We start from the raw sequence: 25,335 nt of genomic DNA on the forward strand, positions 1-25,335 counted from the left end.
AGCCACAAACAACTAATTAAAAAAAATCATGCATCTTAGACTGAATTATTAATCAGTACACATCCAACATCCAATAGATTTAGTGAAGAGACGTCATAAACAGTCAGATAAAAACATGACATAGAGCAATGACAAGATACAGGTATCAACAAACTGTAGATCCATGAATGTGAATATGTAAATAACAATAACATCTAGTTTTCTTTTAATTTACAAAATCAATATTAATACCAATAAAACAATATGCAATGAGGATGTGCTATCCCGTTTGAAATAAGTTTTCTACATGTACAACCAAAACCAAATCTTTATATTTATGGAAGAATTTAGTAGAGGTTTTACGTAACTTGTGGTAACGAAATCCCTGGCTTCAGAAATGGTTGTGCAGCCTTCCCTAAATAACTAAACAGAAAAATGTTAAATAAAGGTGAAAGAGTCAAACAAGTCGACCGATTACGTATCATTGTTTTTAAATAACTGTGGTCTGTCGTTTTTAAAATGATTTTCTCTTACTACAGATATCAACAAAGTAGATATACAAGGGACATTCTTTAAGGGCGATTACGTTTATGGATTCTCTCAAAGTTTAAAGTTCAAAATTATAATTAAGTCTTCCGTGTAAAATTTTGTGCACATGTAAACATGGCAGTTTCAAAATAATTAAATTTTCAAAACACCAGTTTATATTGATGTGAATTAATAAAGGAATCCAAAGTGCAAAAAAAATATATAGGTCACCGTGCTTGTTTTTCAAAATTTATGTAATACAGTATGTTCTGATGGTCCATAGATCCAACTCTTACACAAGTTCTCCTATGTCACTCTTGTAATGCTCAGAGAAAATTCCAGACAGGTGCAAGCAGTTATATGACATCCCTGAGCCCTTTCTGATATTGTTTTTATATATTTAAAATTAATGTAATACAGTATGTTCTGATGGTCCTTAGATCCAACTCTTACACAAGTTTTCCTATGTCACTCTTGCAATACTCAGAGAAAATTCCAGACAGGTGCATGCAGTTTTATGACATCCATGAGCCCTTTCTGATATTGTTTTTATATATTTAAAATTTAACTGCCGAGAGTGAAAGAGAATCGGTTTGAACAAAATGTGGTGGTCAAAGCAAATAACCAAGAGGTCAGAAAATGAATAATTAGGGTAAAAATTATAGAAATGGTGTTATGGTTATATTTGTTAAATTTAATCAAGTAACTGAAATTATTCATTATCGGTATTTTTTTAAATTTTTTTCTTTTAATTTTATTGATTCATATTAAGTGGAATATTTGTTGATAACTATATACATTAATATCATACTTTGAATGATATTTACCTTCATCCACGAGTACTGTTCATGTCCGACTGGTACATACTGGAAAGGCAGTTAGGATGGTTTGATAATAGATCGAAAGTCTCGTTGAGAACAAACCCATGCTTTGAGATCAATGCGTAGAACTGCAGATCAAGGGACAGTTCATGGGCTTTGTTACATATTTTGGTAAAATGTTGCATAAACATCTTCTACAAGGTGATGAGGATTTGCTTTGGAAACAACATTATAAAAATAATGAAATGTTTTGGATAAATCAATGTTAAACACAGATGAACATATTAATTGGTTTACAGCTCACCACCCACGTAAATATACATGTATCTTAACCTATGTCGAATACAACGTCAATTTCGCTGTTTATAATAACATTTAAAAAACCCAAATAGGGCCGCTTTTCCTGTTCTAATGCATCACAAACATTATTGAGAGCCGTGGTGTAGTGGTTAGTGCATTAGACTACTAACACAAAGGTTACTGGTTCGATTCCCGTTCCGTGATTAAAACTTCAGTGACTGAATTTTCGGCTCTCCCTTGACACCATTTGCGAGTATAGTCTTGAAGAAACGATGATAGTCCGTCGGAAGGGGACGATAAATTGCTGACCCGTGTTAAGAGTGTTGCGAAGGACGCGTGTTTATTTTATTAACTAACATTCTGTGAACAATATTTTCTTTATGGACTATTAAAGGGGCACTAGCTGTCAAATTCATGGTCACCGATTTGACTCAAATTCTTATATTTGATTTATAACAATGTAAAACATTTATCCAAACTATCAAAAGTTTAAAATAAACAGTTTACAGAGCATGGGGTAGATAATATATAGGTTCATTTCGTGTGTATTTTAGTCCGGACGCCATCTAATTAACTATCGATTTGACCTCAGATGACCATATAAGCGATGTAAACATAAATAAAGATATGAATAGATTAAGGTAGCACAATGCAAAGATTTTTTTACTTCCAATCACTAACCTTTGAAATGCTGTAACTTTCTTATGAATGCATAGAAAATAATAAAAGAGGTATATATAGATAGATAAAAGATTAATCTTTTAAATGAATGCAATATTTTTATTATGCAATCATTATGTAATCAATTATTATGTAATTAGTGGCAAAATCTGGGTAAGTTCACTTGATTGAATTTAGCTCTATCATCTCTTTAACTGTACAGAAAATTTTAACGAAATCTTAATCAACACATTTCAAAAGGGTGTCTCAGATTGTCTCTATGGTATTCCATTCTCTCATAAATCTCTAATTAGTGTAAACATCCTAACCACATAAAAGAAGATAATGTTTAATTAGGTGTAAAGTTTGTTCTATACATTCTATCTGAAATCTGAGACACCCTTTTGTAGATAATGGCCATAGGAACAACATATAATAAAATCAACCCTCTAGGGATACCTATGCAGAAGCTAATTTCATTTGAAAGTGGAAATTTGGTGAAAAATATTTTAGACACAGTTAACATTATAATTGGTTACATAATTGTTGAATAACACTAACCTTGCGTTTATTTGAAAGAGTAATCTGTTAGCTATCCAAAACTACCACTTTTATAAATTTTCAAGCATTATTAAGAAAGTTACAGCATTTTAAAACTTGGGAGTTGGAGTTATAAAATCTTTGTATTGTGCTACCTTAAACCAACACGTGCAATTGGATTTTTATAGGTATGTTTGATTTAATTTTATAGATTAAAAATAGATGTTTTTCATTGCTTTTAACCGTATAAGAATGATTTTACATGCATCGAATTAGTAATCAAATGATTTACCGTAGTTTCACTTTCATTGTTGACATTCTTTTTCTTTAAATAACCAGTACACGTACAATGCATGCGTTGTCAATCTCTAGCGAGCGGTTAAATTGAAGTTCACATGAATACGGCTTTAAAGAGATCGACTCATTTACTTGCAAGTGAATAACTAATTATCAATGTTTCTTAGCGTAATTTGACAAAATTGAACCTTTTTGGCTGAAAAAACGAATTTTTATTTCACTATTTCACTTTCATTATTGATTGAACAAAAAAAAAATCAAACTTTAGATTTTTTATATATCTCGTAGCTAGTGCCCCTTTAATTCAATTCAGTTTAAATTTACATTTATTATCGGAAATTTTTGATACTTATTTTAGCTAGTTTTTTAATAGGCAGAAATTATCTCCCTTGAAAACGTGGGCCGAACAAAAACAAGTAGAACTTTAAATCAGGATCAATGTGGACTGTATTGTTGTAACATCTATATTACTAATAGAACATTAATCAGAAACTAATAGTTTATTCTTTCGCCTCAAAGAGATAGCCATATTACTTGCACGTAAAATACACTCTTGTAGATTTCGAAAAAGAGTAGGCTGATGCCGCTACAAGGCAGCACTCGCAACCACAGAGTGGAAAGGGATTTATATAAGTTGCAAAACTTTTTTCCCAATCCACTATAAATAAAAATGTTTAAACTACTGCGTTGAACATTGAAAAAGTTGTAAATTCAAATTGTTATAAAATCCCGCAATATTCCATGAGATGTCAGACCTGAACCACGAGGACATTAAACTTACGAAATGGCATCAGCTAACTAAATCATGAGTCAGGCTTTTTCATTGAATTTAAATAATGTGCAATAGAAGCTTTGTCAAGGAAGTTAATGGGCAATTATATACGTTATAAATAGCTAAACGATACAAGATACTGTAGATAAACACGTGTAGAAAAACTTTATGTATCTTCTAAATGTGCTAGACATAAAATTGTCTTTATTCTGTCAAAACGTTATGCTATTCAACTGTGAAAAATGATTATAGTTATCAAAGGTACCAGGATTATGATTTAGTACGCCAGACGCGCATTGCGTCGACATCAGACTCATCAGTGACGCTCATATCAAAATATTTATAAAGCGAAACAAGTACAAAGTTGAAGAGCATTGAGGATCCAAAATTCCAAAAAGTTTTGCCAAATACGGCTAATGGTATATGCGTTTTTGTACCTAGCTGTAGTAACATTTACGGTACCATTTTTTTCTGAATCCATCACGAATTCATTCGAGTTTCAAACTCCTTAAACAGAAATCAGATACAGACATACATCAATTTTGTATACTTATTTGTTTATTACCGTGTTGAAATTTTACAACGACGAAGAATTATGCGTTGTTAGATTACAAAGATATTTTTATAACATCATACGGTAAATATTCAGAATGTGTGTTTGTTATCTATACTGTCAACTATCTAGGACACTTTTGTCTTTCTAGAGATACTGATTTCAGTAGAACAACACCTGCTTAAATTATATATTTGCGTTTTAGACTTAGAGGACAAGAATAAAAGGAAAATGAATACCTTACTTATTTGCTTAGTGTTTGGTAAGTTCTTTTTTATAATTTGAAATCATTTATAATGATTGTAGATAATACTGATTTTAAAAGACAAAGGATAACATTAAATAATAATACCATGCTGAGCAATAAAACTACGAATTTTGCCTGTTTTTTTTCTAGTAATACTCTCGATCTTACATATTCATCCTTTTTGTTCTGTTTTTTTATCATACAGAATTATCAAGAATATAACGTAAGAGATTTTCTTGTGCATCATCTATATTCTAGACCAGATAGACACTTATAATGATATAATATATAGATTTCAATTCATAAATTGAATTAAATTTCAAAGATAAAGTCGCCGTTTCAGTTTACAAATGATCAATTCGCCGTTTTAGTTTACGAATGATCAAATTCCCAAAATCCATTCACAAGATAAAAACCAATAAAAAAATTATAACGTCACCAGATATTCTTGCATCACCAACAATGCAATTCCACACTAACCAAAACAGTCATAATCAATTAAAGGACACACGTTCAAACTATTATCCCCTAAAAACAGATAAATTTAAGATATCAATTTCTATAGTTGCACTGATTACTGTTCAGTTTTAAAACATCTTTACATATTGGTCCTGGTAACGTTAACATAAAGTTTCAATGTCAGCAGGCAACTCACAAACGTTTGGTAGATTCGTCACTTTTGGAACGTTTTGTCAATCACTGATTGTAACACTAAACGTTTTTAAAAATTATATAAATAAAGGCAACAGTAGTATACCGCTGTTCAAAACTCATAAATCCATGGACAAAAACAAAATCGGGATAACAAACTAAATTCGGGGGAAACGCATCAATATAAGAGGAGAACAACGATACAACATTTAAATGTGACACACACACAGAAATGGACTAAGCATTAGAAAAAATCCTATGAGAATAACAAATATAACATCAAAACCAAATACATGAATTTAGGATAGATAAGTACCGTGACACGTCTTATAGTAATGTGAATTCACACTAAAACAAAAGAGAAAACAAACGACACAACGGAAACACAACGTTAAAATGTAACACACACAGAAACGAACTATAATATAGCAATGACCATATTCCTGACTTGGTACAGGACATATATGTAAATTATCTTCTTTTCATAGAAGATTGCATTGTCTGCATTAGTTGTTTGAAAATACACAAAGAGAGAATGACATCATGACAACGTTTTTATCATCATGCAGGCATAGGGATTGCTGGTGTGATTAGTAGAAGATGTGTTGTTTATACACCGAGTGAAACTATACCCGCCATTCCAAAGGGTGCCCGATTAGGTAGAACATGCCATTCCGTGATGACTGACCAAAATAATTACTGCATTGAATGGGATTGTCCCCCAACTGACTGTTCTGATCCCATTATACCAGAGACTGGATGTCCTCACTGTAAAGGTAACTACAAATATGTTCTAATGAGGGAGACTACGTTGTTTTATAATATATCAACATAAAAAGAACATAAACACGTATTATTAAGGGAAATAACCAGAAATTAATTTCGAAAGTGTTCTTTGATTCGTAATTCACCTGCAATATTTGCAAATATTAATAGCTACAAAAGCAAGGTATAATATCGCTCGGGTTTCATTTTTATAAAAAGATTTTGGCAAAATAACGTTGATTACCTGCTTTCGATAGCTTGTTCTTCGTCGTTATATCTCAGATATTCCTTAGCAAAGGTCGATAGAATGTGAGACATACGTATGTTGATCCGATGACGGCAATTGTGAGCAGTATTATCATACTGTATAAGATCTGTTTTATCCATATATTGCCATACTAGTATTTTGTTTACATATGTCGTTTGTAATATGTCCGTTATCTTAATTCTTATTGGCATTGTCGAGTCATTGCTATGAATTAAGCATAGTTTGTGTTATCAGGAAATTGTTTCACATAACATTCAAATAGGTAATATGAAAACTATTTTTGTTAAGTAACGTTTCAAAATATGTATAACCGTAAGAGAGCGTTAACCTGAACCGCGTCAACTATCAAGTTGTACTGATTACAGTCAACTTGTTAAGTAAATTTCTTAAGAACTAGTACTCTTAGTACATGATAAACTTCATTTGTTGCAAAGAATGATTTTAATTGTATAGGTCGGTCTGCGGTCCAGATTAGTTAGTATTCATAGCGTCATTGTTGTATTAGTGTGTCATTCCGTTGTAGTGCTCTATATTGTGGTGTCCAGTGTATTTTCATGATTTGGACCATTATTATGTTCAGCGGCATCAATCGTGTACCGGTATGAAGGTCAATACAATCACCAGTATATCATGATGACGTTTAGTGTGCATCAATGGTGTATGAATTTAAATAAATTGTGTTTCATTGTGACATTCAGTGTACATCAATATTGTATCAGTACTAGTGTGATCTCTAATGTACATTGATAAGTGTGTTAGTTTGACGTCCAGGGTGAATCAATATTGTTTAGGTGTGACGTTCAGTATACATCAATGGTATATTAATGTGATGTTCATTGTGCATCAATGATATACCAGTGTGATGTTCGATGTGCATTGCTTAGTTTATTGTTATGACGTTCGGAGTTGATCAATGTTGTATTGCTTTGACGTGCAGTATGAAAAGAAAGTTTACCACTGTTATTGCTTGTTTTTGTTGTTGTCTTTTAATATTGGCTCTGGAATGCCTTCTTCTTTTTCTTTCAGTAATACGTTTATTAAGAATGATGTTTTAAAATTTATAAATATTCTGATGCTTTGAATATTTTTCATCGCAGGTACATGTGTAAATGGAGGTAGAGTGTATCAGGAAGGTGTATCGTTCAAGTGTGACGATGGCTGTAATACATGTACATGTCAGTTTTCTACGTTGATGATGTGTTATTTGAAAACCCCACCAACTGAATGCATTAACTAACAACATAATACCCGGAGATAAACTATTGTAAAATAAAAGATAAAACATTTGGAATTTTCGTATTTTTTATTCATGTCATTTCAAATCTATTGTATGCTTTTACTGTCCGTGAATTATAACTTCCATTAGAGATACACATAGCAAGACAAGTTAATTTTACGGTAGCCATCACCAGTATGGTAATTTACTAAAACAAAATTGACTGACATGAACCAACGACAACCACTAAACAACAGGCTCCGGACTTGAAACAACATAAGAAAAAAATACAAAAATCAGTTGAAAAAAGCCTCGTACGACGAAGATGTAAGCAACTATAGACCCCTAACATTGGGCAACATACATTCACCTAAAGTAAGCTACAAGAAATCCCAAAAGGACAAAATGTAAAACATTTGAAAAACAAGTCCTGATTTATATATAAGACAAAATAACGAAAAAAACACACAGACCACAATACGCAATGACCAAAAAGCCAAAGACGCAAGTATCAATCTAAGGGTATTTTCAGCTACTTTATCCTTTTCTTACATTTCAACTTTATTAATATAACGAGATAATAAATGAAATTACATCTTTTATTCCGCACACAAGGTTTAGATCCTTACCAAGTGTTCAAAGTTTGATGTAAACCAAACATACACTTTTATTTTGTGGTGAGGTGAATAACACGTTTATCACTGATATAAGGATGCAAGTTTGAGAAGATGAAAAAACACGACCAAAATAAAAACTCCATCTACATTTAATTGTTTTTTTTTCTAATTGTAAAATACTTAATACGGAAAACGGGAGTTGCGTTAATAATTATGTGGTTTCTTGACTAATTTGTTTCTTTATAAAACAAGGACAAAACACATACATGAAACGTCAGATTCGTTAATCATTTTGTCGTTACGAAACTGGTTTGTCTATTTTTCAAACCAGGATTTAAAAAATATTATTATATAAGAAAACATATAGTTACGTAATAGAGAGGAAAAATTAGTATAACCATCTTCAGCTAATAGTAACATGTAAGTAAAAGTTTTATATTTTATTGTTGCTAATATAATATTGGAGCACAGCTTGGATCATGTATTTCTTTATGTGTATTCAAGAGCAAGGCTTTAAATGATAGTGAATTGGAACTACCAAGTCAAAAGTAAATTGCATCAATCGTTTAAACCATACATCTGTGCTTTGGTCCGGCTTCCCTTATAGCATGGCATAATTGTTGTGCCTTTCCTAAAAAAAGGAGTTGTTTTTAATTTCATCTTGAACTCTTTTTATTTTCTTCTTTCATATTATATCTAGTTACCAATTGTAAAACGTCACAAACTACGATAAATTTGACAAAGCCGCCAACTTAAATGATTTTTTTAGACAGTACATACCGTATCTGGTATACGAGTTCTCGATAAAGTACAAATTAAGTCAATCTATAAAAACAAGAGTAAATAAAATGAAAACAACAGTGTAAAATCCTCCTTCGTCCGAATCGAACCTCAAGGTGTACATACAAGAAGGTAGTACATATTTCAGACAAAATGGAATCTATGCATAGATGTCAATATTTAGGTAGTTTTGATATCAAATGAAAACTTCTGGACTGGAGAACCCTTTATGAAAATTTCTATAAATAATAAAGAAGTATATGAAATTGTATAAGAAGGGCACAGTTACCCTGTTGGTCAGTTCAGAAGTACCTGTTTTATTACTATCTAACTTCAGGGTAACAGAACGCTCTTATATGCAATTAAGGGTATGTTGAATTTTTCAACTGAAGTCAGGATTAGGTGTAGTTTTGATATGATGAAATAGCTGCCCCTTTATTTGAACATAAGACAAATAAGCCATTCATCCTGAACAAAATGACATTCAGATTCATAAGTCGAAAATAAGCTGACAGTGCCATTGCAAAAGAAAAAATAATAAGAGGACCAAAAGACAAACAAAAGATTGCAAAACACAATAAAAAAAACTAAAGATTTAACAACGCGAACCACACCCAACCTGGAGTTTTGATTTGTCAATGATCATATTTTTTTCATTAATTTATTCATTTTAAATTTGGAATGCTTGTTTGGTTTTGAGTGTTCCTGTTGAAGGTAACTATAAAGAGATTCCTTTATATATTACGGGGCCTGGTGGCGTGATAAAAAAACGTTTTTTTTTGTCCCATTAAAAGTCAATAGCGTCAACACAACAAACGTAATCTGTATTACAGTTACAAAAAAAATATTTCAGAGGCTAGCTATATAGTAAAGGATAAAATCTTATGAATATCCTATAACGGTACGTTTTTGATTTAAGATCGTGATATTTACACTAAAAATATTAAATTATTTGCTTTACGTATAATTATAAAGTATTGTATACAAGAGAAAGTCATTTTCACTGCATATAACAAAGTATTAAATGTCCACAGGTTGGGTTTATCAATATTTAAGGAGGTACACCTAAGTTAAGGGGAATAACTTTTTTTTAAATTATCAGTAAGTTTGTGTCAACCATTTTCTAAAATATATTCTAAGCTTCTAGGTTACATACATTATTACCAATCTGTTTCATGTATGCTTTAAATACATTGATGCAACTTGACTTTTACAAACGCATCACTGATTTAAAGACTTATCGACCTGAAATAAGGTCTACACCCTTAGGCGATCAAAATTACATTAAAAGAACTATAATACAAGCAGTGAATACAAAAGTAACAAACATTATTGCAAAATTATTTATCTTAAACATATTTTTCATGATAAAACACATATTTAAACAAATACACAAACTTGTACAGAACATATTTACTGCATCGCACATGTTGAACAAATACCTGGTTTTGATTAATATACGTTTAGGTAATGTAATTTGTAATATAATCGAAATTCAAGTCCCAGATTTGGTAAATCATTTGACTTGAATAAATAAAAAAAAATCGTATTTGTAAAGGTAGTGCATTCCGTTATCACAGAACGAACTTAAATGTGTGTACTTATGTTTTAGACAAAAAGGAAAGCAATAAAAAGGAAAATGAAGATCATATTTGTTTGCTTCTTGTTTGGTAAGTCCGTTATTTTTACGTTGGAACCGCTTTTAAAGGTTATCGATAATACTAGTTTCCTTACGTCGTAACTACAATTCCCTTCCATTTCATGAATATGACTTACCGCATTAGACTATTTACCGGATTTGTTATCACATAAGCAAAACGACGGGTGCCACATGTGGAGCAGGATCTGCTTACCCTTCCGGATCACCTGAGATCACCCCTAGTTTTTTGGTGGGGTTCGTGTTGTTTATTCTTTAGTTTTCTATGTTGTGTCATGTGTGCTGTTGCTTGTTTGTCTTTTTCAATTTTAGCCATGGCGTTGTCAGTTTGTTTTAGATTTATGAGTTTGACTGTCCCTTTGGTATCTTTTGTTCCTCTTTCAAAAGTTATAGAGATGTTTTGAAAAACAACATTGAAACCAATTGATATTACGCTTAGTGACATTTTTGCAGGTTATCATTTTCATTACCCAAATAGCATTATTTGATACATTGCAATTATCGATTTTGAATATGAAGTCATTGTTTTTAATAGATATACAAAACAATCATTAATTCTAAATTTCTTTTTTTTTTATCAAATCTCAATCTAAGAGTGTCTTGTACATTAGCTCTATTGTCTAGCTACATTGGATAGTTGATATTCACTAATTTGTATATACTATAATACACTGTAAGTTGCCTTTAATTTACTTTCATTGGAACAGTTCATACATTTAAAATTCAATTTGAATATGATCTTAGTCTGAAATTCTGGTATTCGTTTAAAGATGTTCAATTCTCATAATCCGTTAAGAAAATGAAATTCACGTTAAACAACAAATCATGTAGGGAATTGCAAGACCTGCAAATGGAACAAGTCCTGGTGCTTGAACAGGGGATGCGTTTGTTGATTTGCTTGCACTACCATTCATGTGAATCAACATTAAGTCAAAACTTCAAGTAATGAAAACGAGCTGATGAGACGACTGTTATCATAAAATATCTAAATCAAGATAGCCCACTTATCAATACACACAATTTGATTTTGAGTTGAGCAGAGTTAAACAAAACCCGTACAAGTGATGTAAACGTGTGGTTACAATATAAGTTAGCAATACACTCACATTTTTTTTATATTACTAGAACACACCCGTGATATCACGGGTACGTGACTGAATTAAAGTATATAACTATGCGCAAGCCTTATTTTAGTATTAGTATTGTCATCTGATAAAGTCATGCCGATTATAAGATACACAGTTTTTCTCTGCTTTCAAGTCTTTCTGTTTAAACCCGTCGAACTGAAACAATAATGTTTATTATTTGGAAAACAAAAGGTCCTGGAATGGAGTATTTTTTAATCAACAGCATTGTCCTATATAAGTTATAAATACAGTTGAATTCTTTGCTTCGCTGTTTTACGTCATGCCCACTAACAAAATGAAAACTGTACCTATACGCCTTATTTTTAGTCCAGATTTTTAGTATTCGTATTGTTATCTTAGAAAGTCTTACTAATTAAAATACTACAATAGGTTACAATTTGACAATTTAGTAGTGTCAACCCTGTGGTTATGACCCGTGTATATAGCATATTAATCCTGAAAACAACGTTGGTGGTGCACCTGTCAGATGCGGAACGTACAGATAAGGTAATAGGTAACAGGTGAATATACTATTGGTATCGGTAGCGGACTCGACCCGGAACTTCTTAATTATTGGCAATATTAATTACGTGGAAAACAAAAGGGCCTGGAGTGGTGTAATTTTTAATCTACACCTTTGTACTATATTAGTTATATATAAAGTTGAATTCTGTGATTCGTCGTTTTTACGTGATGACGGCTGACAAATTGGACCTCGTAATTTTAATATTATAGATATCCTTCATTAGCTTATGTCAATGTTAGGGAGCCTTACATCGTCTTTGAAAATTAGATATGGAAATTAGCCTTGTTTATATATGCTTACATTTACTTGATAAGCTGTTTGAAAATGCAGGACAAATTAACGATATCATGAAATAATCAATCCATTCCTCACGCAGGTCTAGGGACTGCAGGTGGACAGAGTAGAGGATGTGTTATTTATAAAGCGGGTGAAACTATTCCAGCCATTCCAAAGGGTGCCCGGTATGATAGAACGTGTCATTCCGTGATAAATGACACAAATAAGTACTGCGTTGAGTGGGATTGTCCGAAAACTGACTGTTCCTACCCTATTAAACCAAATAGTGGCTGTCCTTATTGTAGAGGTTGGTACAATAATGTTCTGATAGAGACCATGTATTAACTTATGTAAACATAAAATTCAAACAAGAAAACTAACTTTTCGAGGAAATGTGCGGAAATTGCAATAGTATTTTGTTTATTCGTACTAAAATATTTGTAAATATGGTTTCCTTTTCTGATAAGTGATAAACACATTATACATTGCTCAAAAATCGATTAAAACATTTTTGGCAAAATTATTCGATTAAGCAATACCAAGGCGATTTTACAAATAGGCTTTTACCAAATTGGAAAACTCATTTGAATTCATTATTTTTGTTCGATTAAACAAAAAGTCTTATTTTGGCAATACCAAGGCGATTTTACAAATAGGCTTTTACCAAATCGGAAAACTCATTCGTAGTCATTGATTTTGTTCGATTAAAAACAAATCTTTTTTTAGCAATACCAAGGCGATTTTACAAATAGCTTTTTCTGAATATCTTTAGTAACATCACAGTGATTGTTTTCGATAATAAAAAAAAATCCGATTTTTACATAACCAAGGTAATTTAACACATATGTTTTTACAAAATCGGAAATCATATCTTTAGTTACATCACAGTGATTGTGTTGTATTGCCTGCGAAGTCGGTAGCAGATGCGAGAATCCGGCAGCGGCAACACAGAAAATATAAACAACAGATCAAGTTCCAGTAATGAATAAATTGCACAAGTTCATTCGATATCAATCTGTATAGTTGGACATCATTGAACATGTACTCTGCGACTTCCTTATTATTTTTTTTAATAATCTCAGTCTTGCATTGTCATGGAACTTTCTATTTCAGATGTTCCTCCAGTAAAATTTAGCATGCTGATTATGGATTATTGTCTCTGTTTCTGTTCAAACTTTTGATCCTTTTTAAATGTTCTATTGCAGATACATGTGTAGATGGTGGTAAAGTGTATCAAAAAGGTGCGTCATGGAAGTGTGACGATGGATGTAATAGATGCTCGTGTCGCCCTCCGGTGGTGTCAACGATGATGATGTGCTATGACAAAACACCACCAAAGGAGTGCATGGCAACCATTGGATAATGGCAAAATACCCATATATTTACCATTGTTAAATAAAACCTGAAATATTCGATATTGTTTATTTCGATTTTTGTGCTAAGCGTTTAATATTGTAAATGTCCGGGAATATTATCTTTCATTAGAGAAGTCCTGTTTCTTTTATCTCTTTTTAAAGGAGACAATATGCACAAAGACGAAACGCTAAAAAATTTAAGTGAACATTGAATGATGACCCCTGTCTTGAGGTTTGTATAATTTGGTTGATATACTTCTTTAGCAAACTGTGGTATATCAAATAACCTCTTCTGACCAACTAGTTTGTATATGCATGTGGGGACGAATTCAAAACTTTATGAAAGAAAACAAAACGTATCTTGCTTAATTATCTTGTGCAACTACAAATGTATTAATGATGCAGTGCCATTCAGTAGCTTAAATTTAAGTGGAGAGTCCTTTTATTCTATTTCCACTATCCTCATCTTTATCTTCAATTTTACTTTTTTTCATATTATCATAATCAGCATCGATGTATTGTCAGATTATACAATTACCAAGAACGTATCATCAAATAATGATTGATCATAGCGTTCGTTGTATAGCTCCAAAACTGCAATTTTTAAAAAGGAATTGATCAACCAGTTTTTGGAAGATACTTTTCTTCCAAAGCGTAGTTTCTCATATACCAAAAGTATATGTGTAGTTATAAATAAGAGACAACGGTAGTTAACTAAGTAATATTGAATTTCGATTTCGGTATATTCATTAATTTTTTTATAATTCTATTATAATTCGACTCAACAAAATTATGCAGATGGGTCGTACTAGAGTTATTGAACTTTGAACTTCACATTTCAATTAAATACTGTAATTTTGTACAATGCAATATGCTGTTTCATTCATAGACAATTGTCTGTAGTAAACGGTAACTATATGCATGCATTTCGACTGGACAACCAGGTAAATCTTTTACCAAAATTGTTATCGATGTCCACATGGCCGGACACAAATCGATTCAATTTCAGGATTTTAATAGTAAAACTTGGAAGGAAATAGATTTCAACCAAATGTTTTATCTTTTCTATTTAATGTTTCTTATATTTAATGTGTTTCCCTCAGTTTTAGTTTGTTACCCCGATTTTGTTTTTTTGTCCATGGATTTATTATTTTTGAACAGCGATATACTACTGTTGCCTTTATTCTGTACATGTTCTTTTGAAACCAAAACAAGAAATTCAAATTGTCCTTTCACATGTATGTAAGATAGTTCTTTTCCTTTCATATTTCATGATAGAGTTTATCGAGACATTCGCTAAGCTAGTTTTTTCGTGTGGGCTACTGTCTCAGTAACTGAAATTCAATTCCCCTTTTTATTTATACGGATAATACAAAGAGTTACTAATAAACTTGACCACTGTGCACTGAAGGAAGTGATCCTTATTGAGACCGTACATTGTTGTGGCAATGCGGAAATCCCTTGCATTTTAACATAATCATATTGTCGTAAATCCCTGTACTTGTGGATTATTGTGTATATGTACATGTATAGTGATTTTAAACCTGTAGAACGACATATTCATATGATTATGTAACATATATATTCAATGTTTTATGCAGCTGTCAGCAATTAAGTCGACTTTTCAGCATGCACTCATATATACTTTTACTTCCTTCAACCAATATATTTGGTCAATACTCTAATCGATTAATTCATTGTTTACTGGTATATATACTTTATTCAACATCTTATTTATAGAGGTCTCAAAGCTCTAACAATTGGATCGTCTCTGAAAAAAGGTAATACAATTATATTGTTATATCGTTTTTAATATTTTTGTTTTGAAAATTTTAAGATTTTAAGCATGCATCATCCATATTATATTTGTTATTCTCATCGGACTTTGTCTAATGATTAGTTCGTTTCTGTGTGTGTAACATTTTATTGTTGTGTCGTTGTTCTCCTCTTATATTTAATGAGTTTCCCTCAGTTTTGGGTTGTAACCCGGATTTGTTTTGTTCTATCAATTTATGCGTTTCGAACAGCGGTATACTTCTGTTGCCTTAATTTATATGCGCGATACTTTTTTTCAAATATTTTTTTTTTTACTTGTTTTTATAAAAAAAAAAAATGTTTCGGATGGAAAGGGTAAATAGTTTCTACCTTTTTGCAAATTAGAAATAAAATTACCGAAAAAAACATTTATTTCGTAAGAGAAAAATCTTGTGCCTGCATGTATTGAATAAAACATGGTAAGCAGCACTTGATCTCTTGCGTGAAAATTTCGAAAATTTGTTCTATTAGTTTTCTTTTTGAAATAAGTGAGTAAAAAAGGGAAAGATATATTTGAACATTCAGTCAATATGGATACTCCAAGGTAAATTAAAAAGGAGAACGTCTATAAAATTTAACAAAACGTTTGACTATATGAACAAATGGAACGAACGTGAAACAACTGTCATACTTCGAAATTGGTACATGAATTTGCGGAGAAAAAGATGGCTTAAACTTGGTTTCATAGTTAGTTAACACATTTTATGTATTACATTTGTTTATTGTATAAATATATTGCTGAAAATCGTTGAGCCCGAACCAGACATACTTAAGGCCTTTTTCAAATGTTTTTTATAGTTCGTTCTTATGTTGTACTATTATGCCACTATCCCAGGTAAGGGGGAGGGTTGGGGTCCCGCTAACATGTTTAACCCCGCCACATTATTTATTTATGTGTCTGTCCCAAGTCAGGAGCCTGTAATTCAGTGGTTGTCGTTTGTTTATGTGTAACATATTTGTTTTTCGTTCATTTTTTTTATATAAATAAGGCAGTTAGTTTTCTCGTTTGAATTGTTTAACATTATCATATCGGGGCCTTTTATAGCTGACTATGCGGTATGGGCTTTGCTCATTGTTGAAGGCCGTACGGTGACCTATAGTTGTTAATGTCTGTGTAATTTTGGTTTCTTGTGGACAGTTGTCTCATTGGCAATCATACCACACCTTCTTTTTTATAATTAGTTAAATGTCAATTATGTATAGATTCTGCTGTCACATTTGCTTAAACATACATCATAGATATACCACAAAACCATCTGTAAAGATCCAAACAAACATAAACAAAGACGATAACAAAACACATTTTGTTGTTGATAGCACAATATGTAATACATGAGGCAAGTGCACTTTCCAAATTGAGTAAATATAAATACAAGTGTATACAAAATAAAAACAACATGAGTTCGGTTCGCTTTTGGACTCATTTGAAACGCCCATATCCAAAATCCCGAAAGCAGGATCTTTCAACATCCTAGCCAACTAAAAGAAACATAGAACACTGACAAATTAAGATTTCCGTTGGCACGGCACCTGTTAAAAATTATATATTAGCATATTCATGTTTCAGATATAGAAGAAAAAAAAATTGAGAAAATGAAGATCTGGTTTATTTGCTTCGTGGTTGGTAAGTCTATTTTTTTTTTTAATTTGAAGTTGATTTAAAGATTTTTGATAATACTGATATAACAAATTATATATGGTTTTAAAAAATAATTTTTATACTCATTGATTTTACTCTTAGTAACGTTACAATTAAAAATAGATGAATTTTCCGCACATTGAAATTTTCATTGTTACATATTTAGATTGTAGATATATAAGGGACGACATCAAATTAAAGATAATGTAAGATAAAAAAAAAATAGTTTGGGGGTTGGTGTGTGAGGGGGGGGGGGGGGGTTGAACTGCTGCAAGATTTGGTTATCCGACATTAATTTTTACATATATCCATATGGGTCAATCAATTTTTCCCAAATCAAGTTAAGAGGGGGGAGGTGGGGGGTTGGGGGGGGGGGGTGAAAAACTATGTGAATTAAGTTTTTTTATCTTTCATTGAACTTTTGATGTCGTCCCTAACACTATCTCAATTTTATACATGTATAATCTTTGGTTTGTTTTTTTTGGTAATTATCAAATCTTAATGTCCAATGAGATTAGTGATTGTCTTCTGTATTATCCCGAACTTTTGTACGATATATTTTCCTTAAATTTACTTGAGTTTAAGGTAACAGGTACGGAAATGGCTTGTCCTGCGATTTTTAAAAGAAATTGTATGCACGTAGAACTTTTCAACATTCCCGATTTTTTAAGTCTCTGATCTTTGCCGATTACCGGTTTATAGTAAGTTCATGTATGGACAGTTACCCCAAGGTTTAAACAAAATAGTTCCGAGACCCATTCTTTGTACTTTAAACAGTTTTGTAGAAACATAATTGAAATGCAAGCTTTAAGTTGGTCAGGTAGTATTAGTAAACCCAACTCAGTGGCTCTTCGGCCATCACGACATGCCAAGTTTCTTTCATTTTCATGGGAGGAAAGCACTGTTTAACTGTTACAAGATATTTCATTTTACATTCTTCAATTTTGCCTATATTTTTGATGAGATGCATTCAATACTCTTCCACCAAATTGACCATTATTCCGACGAAGCGGAAATATATTCCGACATCTTGAAAATATTTGTTATGGTGTACAGGAGATAACTCCCATAGCAACAAACGCCTATTGTCCCGTTCTCCGCTAGAGGCGTTCATTTACGTATACCTCTCACCTTAATATTCATACATTAACAATTCTATTTTAAAGAAAAATAATATCGTTAAATATTTACCAGTGATCAAATCTCATCCATTCAAAAAATACAAATCGAGATAATATAGACCAGGAAGGAATCGCATGAACTGCAAAAAAGAACATTTCCGATCGCGTCGACATGGTATTACCAATGTTATTTCAACTGTTCGGGAGCTTACGTTTGATCACGTTTACATTTGCATAAGGACAGTCTATTTGAAGATGTGTGCGATAAGGATGATTGCCGTTATATTATTTACTGATTTTTAATCACCTATTAGATATCCAAACCAAAAAATCTAAGTGTATGATATTGGACGAATAACTGGACACTTCATTGATGAGTTTATCCCGTAACTCTTGTCTATAGATGGACTGGTCTCTCATAAGTGAACCGGTTTAAACCCGCCCAGTCAAGTGAAATAAATCAAGTAATATGCATCTCTTGCTATGCATGAAGTACCAGCCATATCAATACACATTGATTTAAATGTCACAATCGGGAATAAGACATGATACCAGACGGCTCAAATATTAATAATATTCAAGAGTGCTTAACTTATGGATCCGCAATTTAATAATCAGTTTAACAGTGTTTTACCTAATTCGTACAAGTTATGTAAATGTAAGGATAATGTCAGTAGGATAGACAAACGTTTGTATCTGTCATGAACGTATACTATAGTCAATATCTATGAACCTGGACGTTTTCTAGAATAAAACTTGTAAAGCAGGTTTGATTGTATATTTAAAGTCATATGAAACGAGTGACTGGTGAAAAATAATGTTTATCCAATTCTTGAACCAATGCATGTATATATCATAAACTTAGTCTTCTGTGCACGATTTTATCATTTTTTACGCAAATATATCGTACAATCGTCATTTTTTTCTCTCTGTCTGTTAAGATTTAACAAATATGGCTGCTCATTAAATGTCGTGTTTTGAAGCCGAAGTTTACCGATTGTCACCTTGTAGTCAACAATCAACAAAAAATCATGTGTATTGAGCACGTGTTGAACATGTACAATCAGATAATTGTTTATTCTAATAACAGATCCAAGCGTATTGCGATCACCGGATTTTTACGAAGAGGGTCACGCTAAGGTCACTATGCTTACGGAAATATGTCGGAGAATTGAAGCAATTAAAAAAAGGAAACTTCTTCTAAATGTGAAAAAAGTATATAAGTTATATAATGAAAACTATCTATTAAGTAATAAAAAATATATGCATACTTTTTTTTTAATTTGAGGTTTCATATGACTTTAAGGTTCATGTGGACCCTTTGGCTAAAATGGCCGTATTTTCACCTCAAAATTTACTCTAAGTACAGACAAATCTGTGCATCTGTAAAAGTTTCAAGGCATAGCATGCCCTAGGTAAATAGAATTCAAATGTATTGTATATGATTTAGAAAATTCATAACTAAACTGGATTTTGGTGTGCTCTTTTTTTCGTCCCTGCAGAAGATGATAAAATTAACAAACAGTTGAGTTTTCCTTGATATGGTCCACTCAGGTACACAGTTTAAATCACCAATTATTGTCACGTATCTATTGTCCATATATTGTCCATGTCAATCAATACAGCTCAATTCAATTATTACTCGTGGGGAAGTTCTCAAACCTGTTTCACAACTTAGTTTATTTTGGCAACTTCTTGAGGAATGAAAGAAAATGAACTGCAAAATCCTGGTAAGTTTTTATTTGTCTAAAACATAAAACATATTTGTAATTTATTTATCTAGGGCATGCTATGCCTTGAAAATTTTACAGATGCGCAGGTTTGTCTGTACTCAGGGTAAATTTTGAGGTGAAAATACGGCCATTTTAGCCAAATGGTCCACATGAACCTTAAGAATGGGCTAGATTTATTGCTTGAATATGCAATACAAAATTCTGTCCTCATTACTTTGTTTCAATTCTCCTGTAGTCCTAGGGATTGCAGGTGTACTGAGCAGAAGATGTGTGGTTTATAAGGGAGATTTATCAGCCATGCCAAAAGGTGCCCGGTTTGGTAGAACATGTCATGCAGTGACAAATGAATTAAAATACTGCATGCACTGGGATTGTCCCCCAGTGGACTGTTCGGATCCTATTATTCCAGTTTCTGGTTGCCCTTACTGTAAAGGTAAGTACATGAACGTGAATAGTCATAAGGTTCGAAATGTGTATCTGGGGCGGTCAAATTAATATAGTTAATCTTATCATAATGGAGGGTATATAGAAATATTGTGTACACACATACACACACGTGTGACGTAGGTCGCAGAATGAGAGACACGTGAATCCAGCCACTTATTTCTATGAAGCTTTACATTTCAACAATTAGATGAACTTTATATTCCATATCATGTTAACAGTTTTTTTTGTTTTGTTTTACGTTTTCGTCTGTCATGTATCAGTTGACCTTAATTTAAATGTCTAGTGACTACATTTAAAATGTATATTTTGTTTTATCACATAATTTATTCAGTGATTATGCCATAAAGTAAAAAGCTATATGGTATGATTGATAATAAGACAATTTCTCACCAGAGTCCAAATAAAGATGATAACTCTGACTGTAGGACACCGTACGTTCAGTCTTTATCAATCCAATGGTGTATCAGTTTGAAGAACAGTGTGCATCAATGGTGTATTTGTAACAAAAAAATTGTTCCGGCGTGACATTTGTTCCGCCAGAACAAATTTTATAGGAAATATGTTCCACCGGAATTTATATCACAGAAAATATGTTCCAGCACTTGTGTGACGTCTTTTGTTTATCACTGGTGTATCAGTGTGTTTCATAGAACATCAATTGTGGATCCATGTGACGTTCGGTCTACTTCTATGGTGTATCAGTGTGACTTTCAGTTTGCATCAATGTTGCTTCTGAGTTACAAAAGTGTGGTCAATGGTCTATCAATTTGACGTTCAAGTTTAGTCATTGGTGCATCAGCATAACTCGGGTATAACAATGATGTGTTAAAGTGACCTTTAGTTATCGATGCTAGAACATTGTGCCGTTCAGTGTACTTCAATGATGTATCAGGGTGACTGAACGTACATCAAATGTGCATGCATAATTATATTTTTGATTTTTATGTTGTTTATCTGTCAATGACAGTATCGAGCAAAGTTTGTTGACAACAAATACACCAATTTCCAGTTCCGTTTTATGAATTAGTTGCATCGGTTTACACAACGTCAAACGATGTAAAACCACAATCCATCAATTGACCTTTAACGCGACGAAGTGATAAAAGCATAGTGACGTCGAAATGAACAGTGAATGCACGAATGTGGAAATCTTCTATTTTTTTATTTTAGAAATATCAGAAATTCCTTCTTTAGTTTTTTACTTCAGTAGTATGATAAGTATGATTTTTTTTTCCCGCAGGTACATGTATACATGACGGTAAAGTGCACAAGGAACATACATATTTCCAGTGTGATTGTAACCAATGCACGTGTAGAGGGTCGACGAGAAGGAGGTGCTTTTATAGGCTACCAAAAGAGTGCATGTAATACCTCCACCAACAACATAATACCTACAGAGTAATTATGATAAAATAAACAAAAACAAAATCTAACTGTTCCTTTTTGTTTGTTATAAGTTCAAGTTTCATTTATGTGTTTACTGGCCGTGCACTGCAGGTCTATCTTTTGCTGAGGCAGTTGAAACCTGAAAATCATTTTCTTAATTGCTTGTAAACGAACAATTGTAGAAAGGTTTTGTTATATATCATATCAGTTCGTTGCTTCTGACTAATTTGGATTGATTACATCGTTACATGTATTTGATGGTTCAAAACTGCAATTTTGACAACTTTTCATCTTTCATCTAAAAATAGGAGTTTTTTTCCAATTTGAAGGTTGTTCCACCTCTAAAAAATATATTCTATACAAAATCAATTATCTTTTTGTGGTAACACCCGATGCTTATCCTTGGTTTTTGTCTTTAGTTCTATAGAAGTAAATAGTGTTATTCCATTTTTTAAACCAATTTTTTAAATGTTTTTGTCACATAAAGGCAACAGTAGTATACCGCTGTTCGAAAGTTATATATCAATTGAAAGAAAAAAATCCGGTACAAACCAAAACGGAGGGAAACACATCAACCACAAAAGGAAAACAACGAAACTACAGAAACACTGAAATGCAACAAAAACAAACGACATCGTAACACGCACAGAAACGAACCACAAGATAACAATTGCCATGTACCTTACATAGGAACAGGACATTTCTAAAACCAATGGTGGGTTGAACCTGGTTTTGTGGCCAGCCAAACCTCGCGCTTTTGCGGCAATGTTAAATATAACACTAAAAATTTCAGTTAAAGATATTTGACAAGAGAAAGGTAGTTTTATCTGTAGCTTGATCGATTGTGTTATATTCTCACTTTTAAAATCCATACAATTCCCTCTGTTTTTGTTTGTATGTCTTAAAATGTATCTTATTAATAGATTTACGATATTTGAACCTCAGAAAAGTACTGCTGCCTTTATTTAGACATGTCTTCAATTTGCCGATTTTATGTTAAGTTTTACAAGAACATACAATATTTGGAATTTAAGTAATATTAGGGTTATAGAACTTTGTACAGTTAATATAAAGTCTATTCTTGCGTGTTCGTACAATACTTTGTTTATCGACTCATATATTAAAGTCTTTCAAAATATTTAAAGACAATTTTGTATTAAAATTATCCTATCTTAACCTTTTCAAATATGTCTCTAATAGTACTGAAAGTTTGTTTCATAAACCAACATTACATAAACTGTAAATGGTGAAAATATTAGTTGTTCTCTTCTATTCACCGTGATCTAGAGTTACACATGACATTTATCATAGACTGTGGTATTTTATTGTTTTGCTAAATAATTTTACACGTTTGACGGACTCGATATGTTGAAAAAAACTTTTCTATAAAAGTAAAAATATCAAAAAGAGTAAAATACTGTAAACTATTATCTATACAGTATGTGTCAAAATATCTCATCTCATTCCAGATTGTAAAATTTTTGCTCAATGTGGATTTGCATGGTGAGTAATTCCTGGATAGCAGAACAAACTTACGCTAGGAATTGCTTACCTTATTTGTATTTGGAAAAACTTTTCGGAATTTGGGTTCTCAATACTTCTCACTTTTGTAATTTATTTCATCTTTTGAATTAATTTCTTATTCGTTCGTCATTGATTATACTAGTCGTGGCATCTAGCGTACAAAATTATTATAAGCCCGGGATCTGTGATGGTTTTTTTTCCTGTCGAGTTATCTGGTTTATTCTATTTCCTCAGTTTTTGATTGTTACCTTTATGTGTCTTCGTAAACGATTTATGAATTTGAACATCGATAAACTACCGTTTAACATAGTACGAATTCAAGTTCGTTTTAACTTAAAAGAATGTCAATTGTTTATTAATAATAAAAAAAAAAACAGTCAAAAGTAGGTATTCTCTTTGCATATCTTTCTTAAGATTTGTTTTCATATTTATATCTAACTAATAACTTTTGGGAATTTTGGGTCCTCAAGGCTCTTCAATTTTGTACTTGTTCGACTTTATAACTATTTTGATCTAAGCGTCACTCACTGATGAGTCTTTATATGTAGACGAAACGCGCGTCTGGCGTATTTAATTATAATCCTGTTACCTTTGATAACTGTTAGTTAGGTTATTAGGAAACTGACTATTCTAGAGTTGGCGTAAATCGAGGTGGATACTAATAAATCCAAAGATCTTTTAGAGTACCTACAATTTAAGACTCGTTTATCTTGCAATAGTATTAAAACATTTGACTGTTCTACACTTTTAAACAAGTATTCCACATTCCAATCTAAAAGACAAATTGAAAGGAGTTGGTATTGATTTGTCTCTTTTTCAAGAAGGTCTTAATAGTTTAAAAGTATCTTATCTTTGTGGGGGGGGGGGGGGGGGTAATTCTATTTTGTAAAAATCACTCCGATTCATTAAAAAAAAACTCTCTGTACTGATAATATCAATATTCTTGATGTCTTGATTGTCAATATATTTGTAATTTTTCAACATTTTATCAACACGAACTTCTTAGGAAGAAAGAAAAGAAGTAAGTAGTATACTTAGACTTTACTATCCGCTATATAGATTATGTTCTCTTACTAAATAGTTTAAAATTTGGTAACTATATTGAACGATTCTATCCCATCCAACTCCAGATAAATGATACAAAAGATACAGTTAAGTCTGCCTTATATCTTGAATTATATTTAGAATTGACAATGAGGGTCGGTTAAAAATAAAACTTTACGACAAAAGAGATGATTTCAGCATTCCCAATTGTGAATTTTCCATTTTTATTCAGCAATATCCAAACAGCGCATGCATACGGGGTATGCATATCTTAATTGATACAATATTCCCGGGCTAGTATTTCCTATCATAAGGAAGCTATTAAACCAAGAGTTCAAAATTATCCATTAATAAATTTTACCAACGCGAGTTTGTTAATCGTTATGAAATATCCGTTTTTCAAATGATAGCAGATATGTTCATAATTTCGTTACTAAAGTCCCGTTCCCTTCTCTCGAATGGACTTAGCGAATTATACTTATTACAAACCAACATGAGCAAAACAACTGTGCCACATGTTGAGCAGGATCTGTTTCTGTCATAGCACTTGAGATCACATCCAGTGTTTAGTGTGGTTCGTGTTGCTTAGTCTTTAGTTTTCTATGTTGTGCTTGGTGTACTATTGTTTGCCTGTTGTTTTTTTGTTTTTGTTTTTTTTTTTAGCCATGGTGTTGTAGGTTTATTATAATAG

At 32.1% G+C, this 25,335-nt stretch overlaps 2 protein-coding genes and 1 long non-coding RNA gene across 3 annotated transcripts; all 3 read left to right on the forward strand.

Moving 5' to 3' along the window:
• The first annotated feature begins 4,554 nt into the window (after positions 1-4,554).
• LOC143062229 (kielin/chordin-like protein) lies at positions 4,555-7,672 on the forward strand. The gene is made up of 3 exons (XM_076233999.1): positions 4,555-4,712; positions 5,918-6,124; positions 7,479-7,672. Exons 1-3 carry the CDS (start codon positions 4,682-4,684, stop codon positions 7,616-7,618), a joined length of 378 nt encoding a protein of 125 aa, XP_076090114.1. The 5' UTR covers positions 4,555-4,681; the 3' UTR covers positions 7,619-7,672.
• An 862-nt stretch (positions 7,673-8,534) lies between these two features.
• On the forward strand, positions 8,535-13,995 carry LOC143063496 (kielin/chordin-like protein). Its single transcript, XM_076235689.1, has 4 exons — positions 8,535-8,634; positions 10,607-10,664; positions 12,681-12,887; positions 13,786-13,995. The coding sequence occupies exons 2-4, from the start codon at positions 10,634-10,636 to the stop codon at positions 13,941-13,943; spliced, it is 396 nt and encodes a 131-aa protein (XP_076091804.1). The 5' UTR covers positions 8,535-8,634; positions 10,607-10,633; the 3' UTR covers positions 13,944-13,995.
• Positions 13,996-16,334: 2,339 nt separating this feature from the next.
• On the forward strand, positions 16,335-22,117 carry LOC143063497 (uncharacterized). The gene is made up of 3 exons (XR_012975018.1): positions 16,335-17,374; positions 20,479-20,676; positions 21,931-22,117. It is a non-coding gene; the product is annotated as an uncharacterized LOC143063497 (long non-coding RNA).
• Positions 22,118-25,335: the final 3,218 nt, after the last annotated feature.

The sequence above is a fragment of the Mytilus galloprovincialis genome, chromosome 2, assembly GCF_965363235.1.
Source record: "Mytilus galloprovincialis chromosome 2, xbMytGall1.hap1.1, whole genome shotgun sequence".
Lineage (NCBI taxonomy): Eukaryota > Metazoa > Mollusca > Bivalvia > Mytilida > Mytilidae > Mytilus > Mytilus galloprovincialis.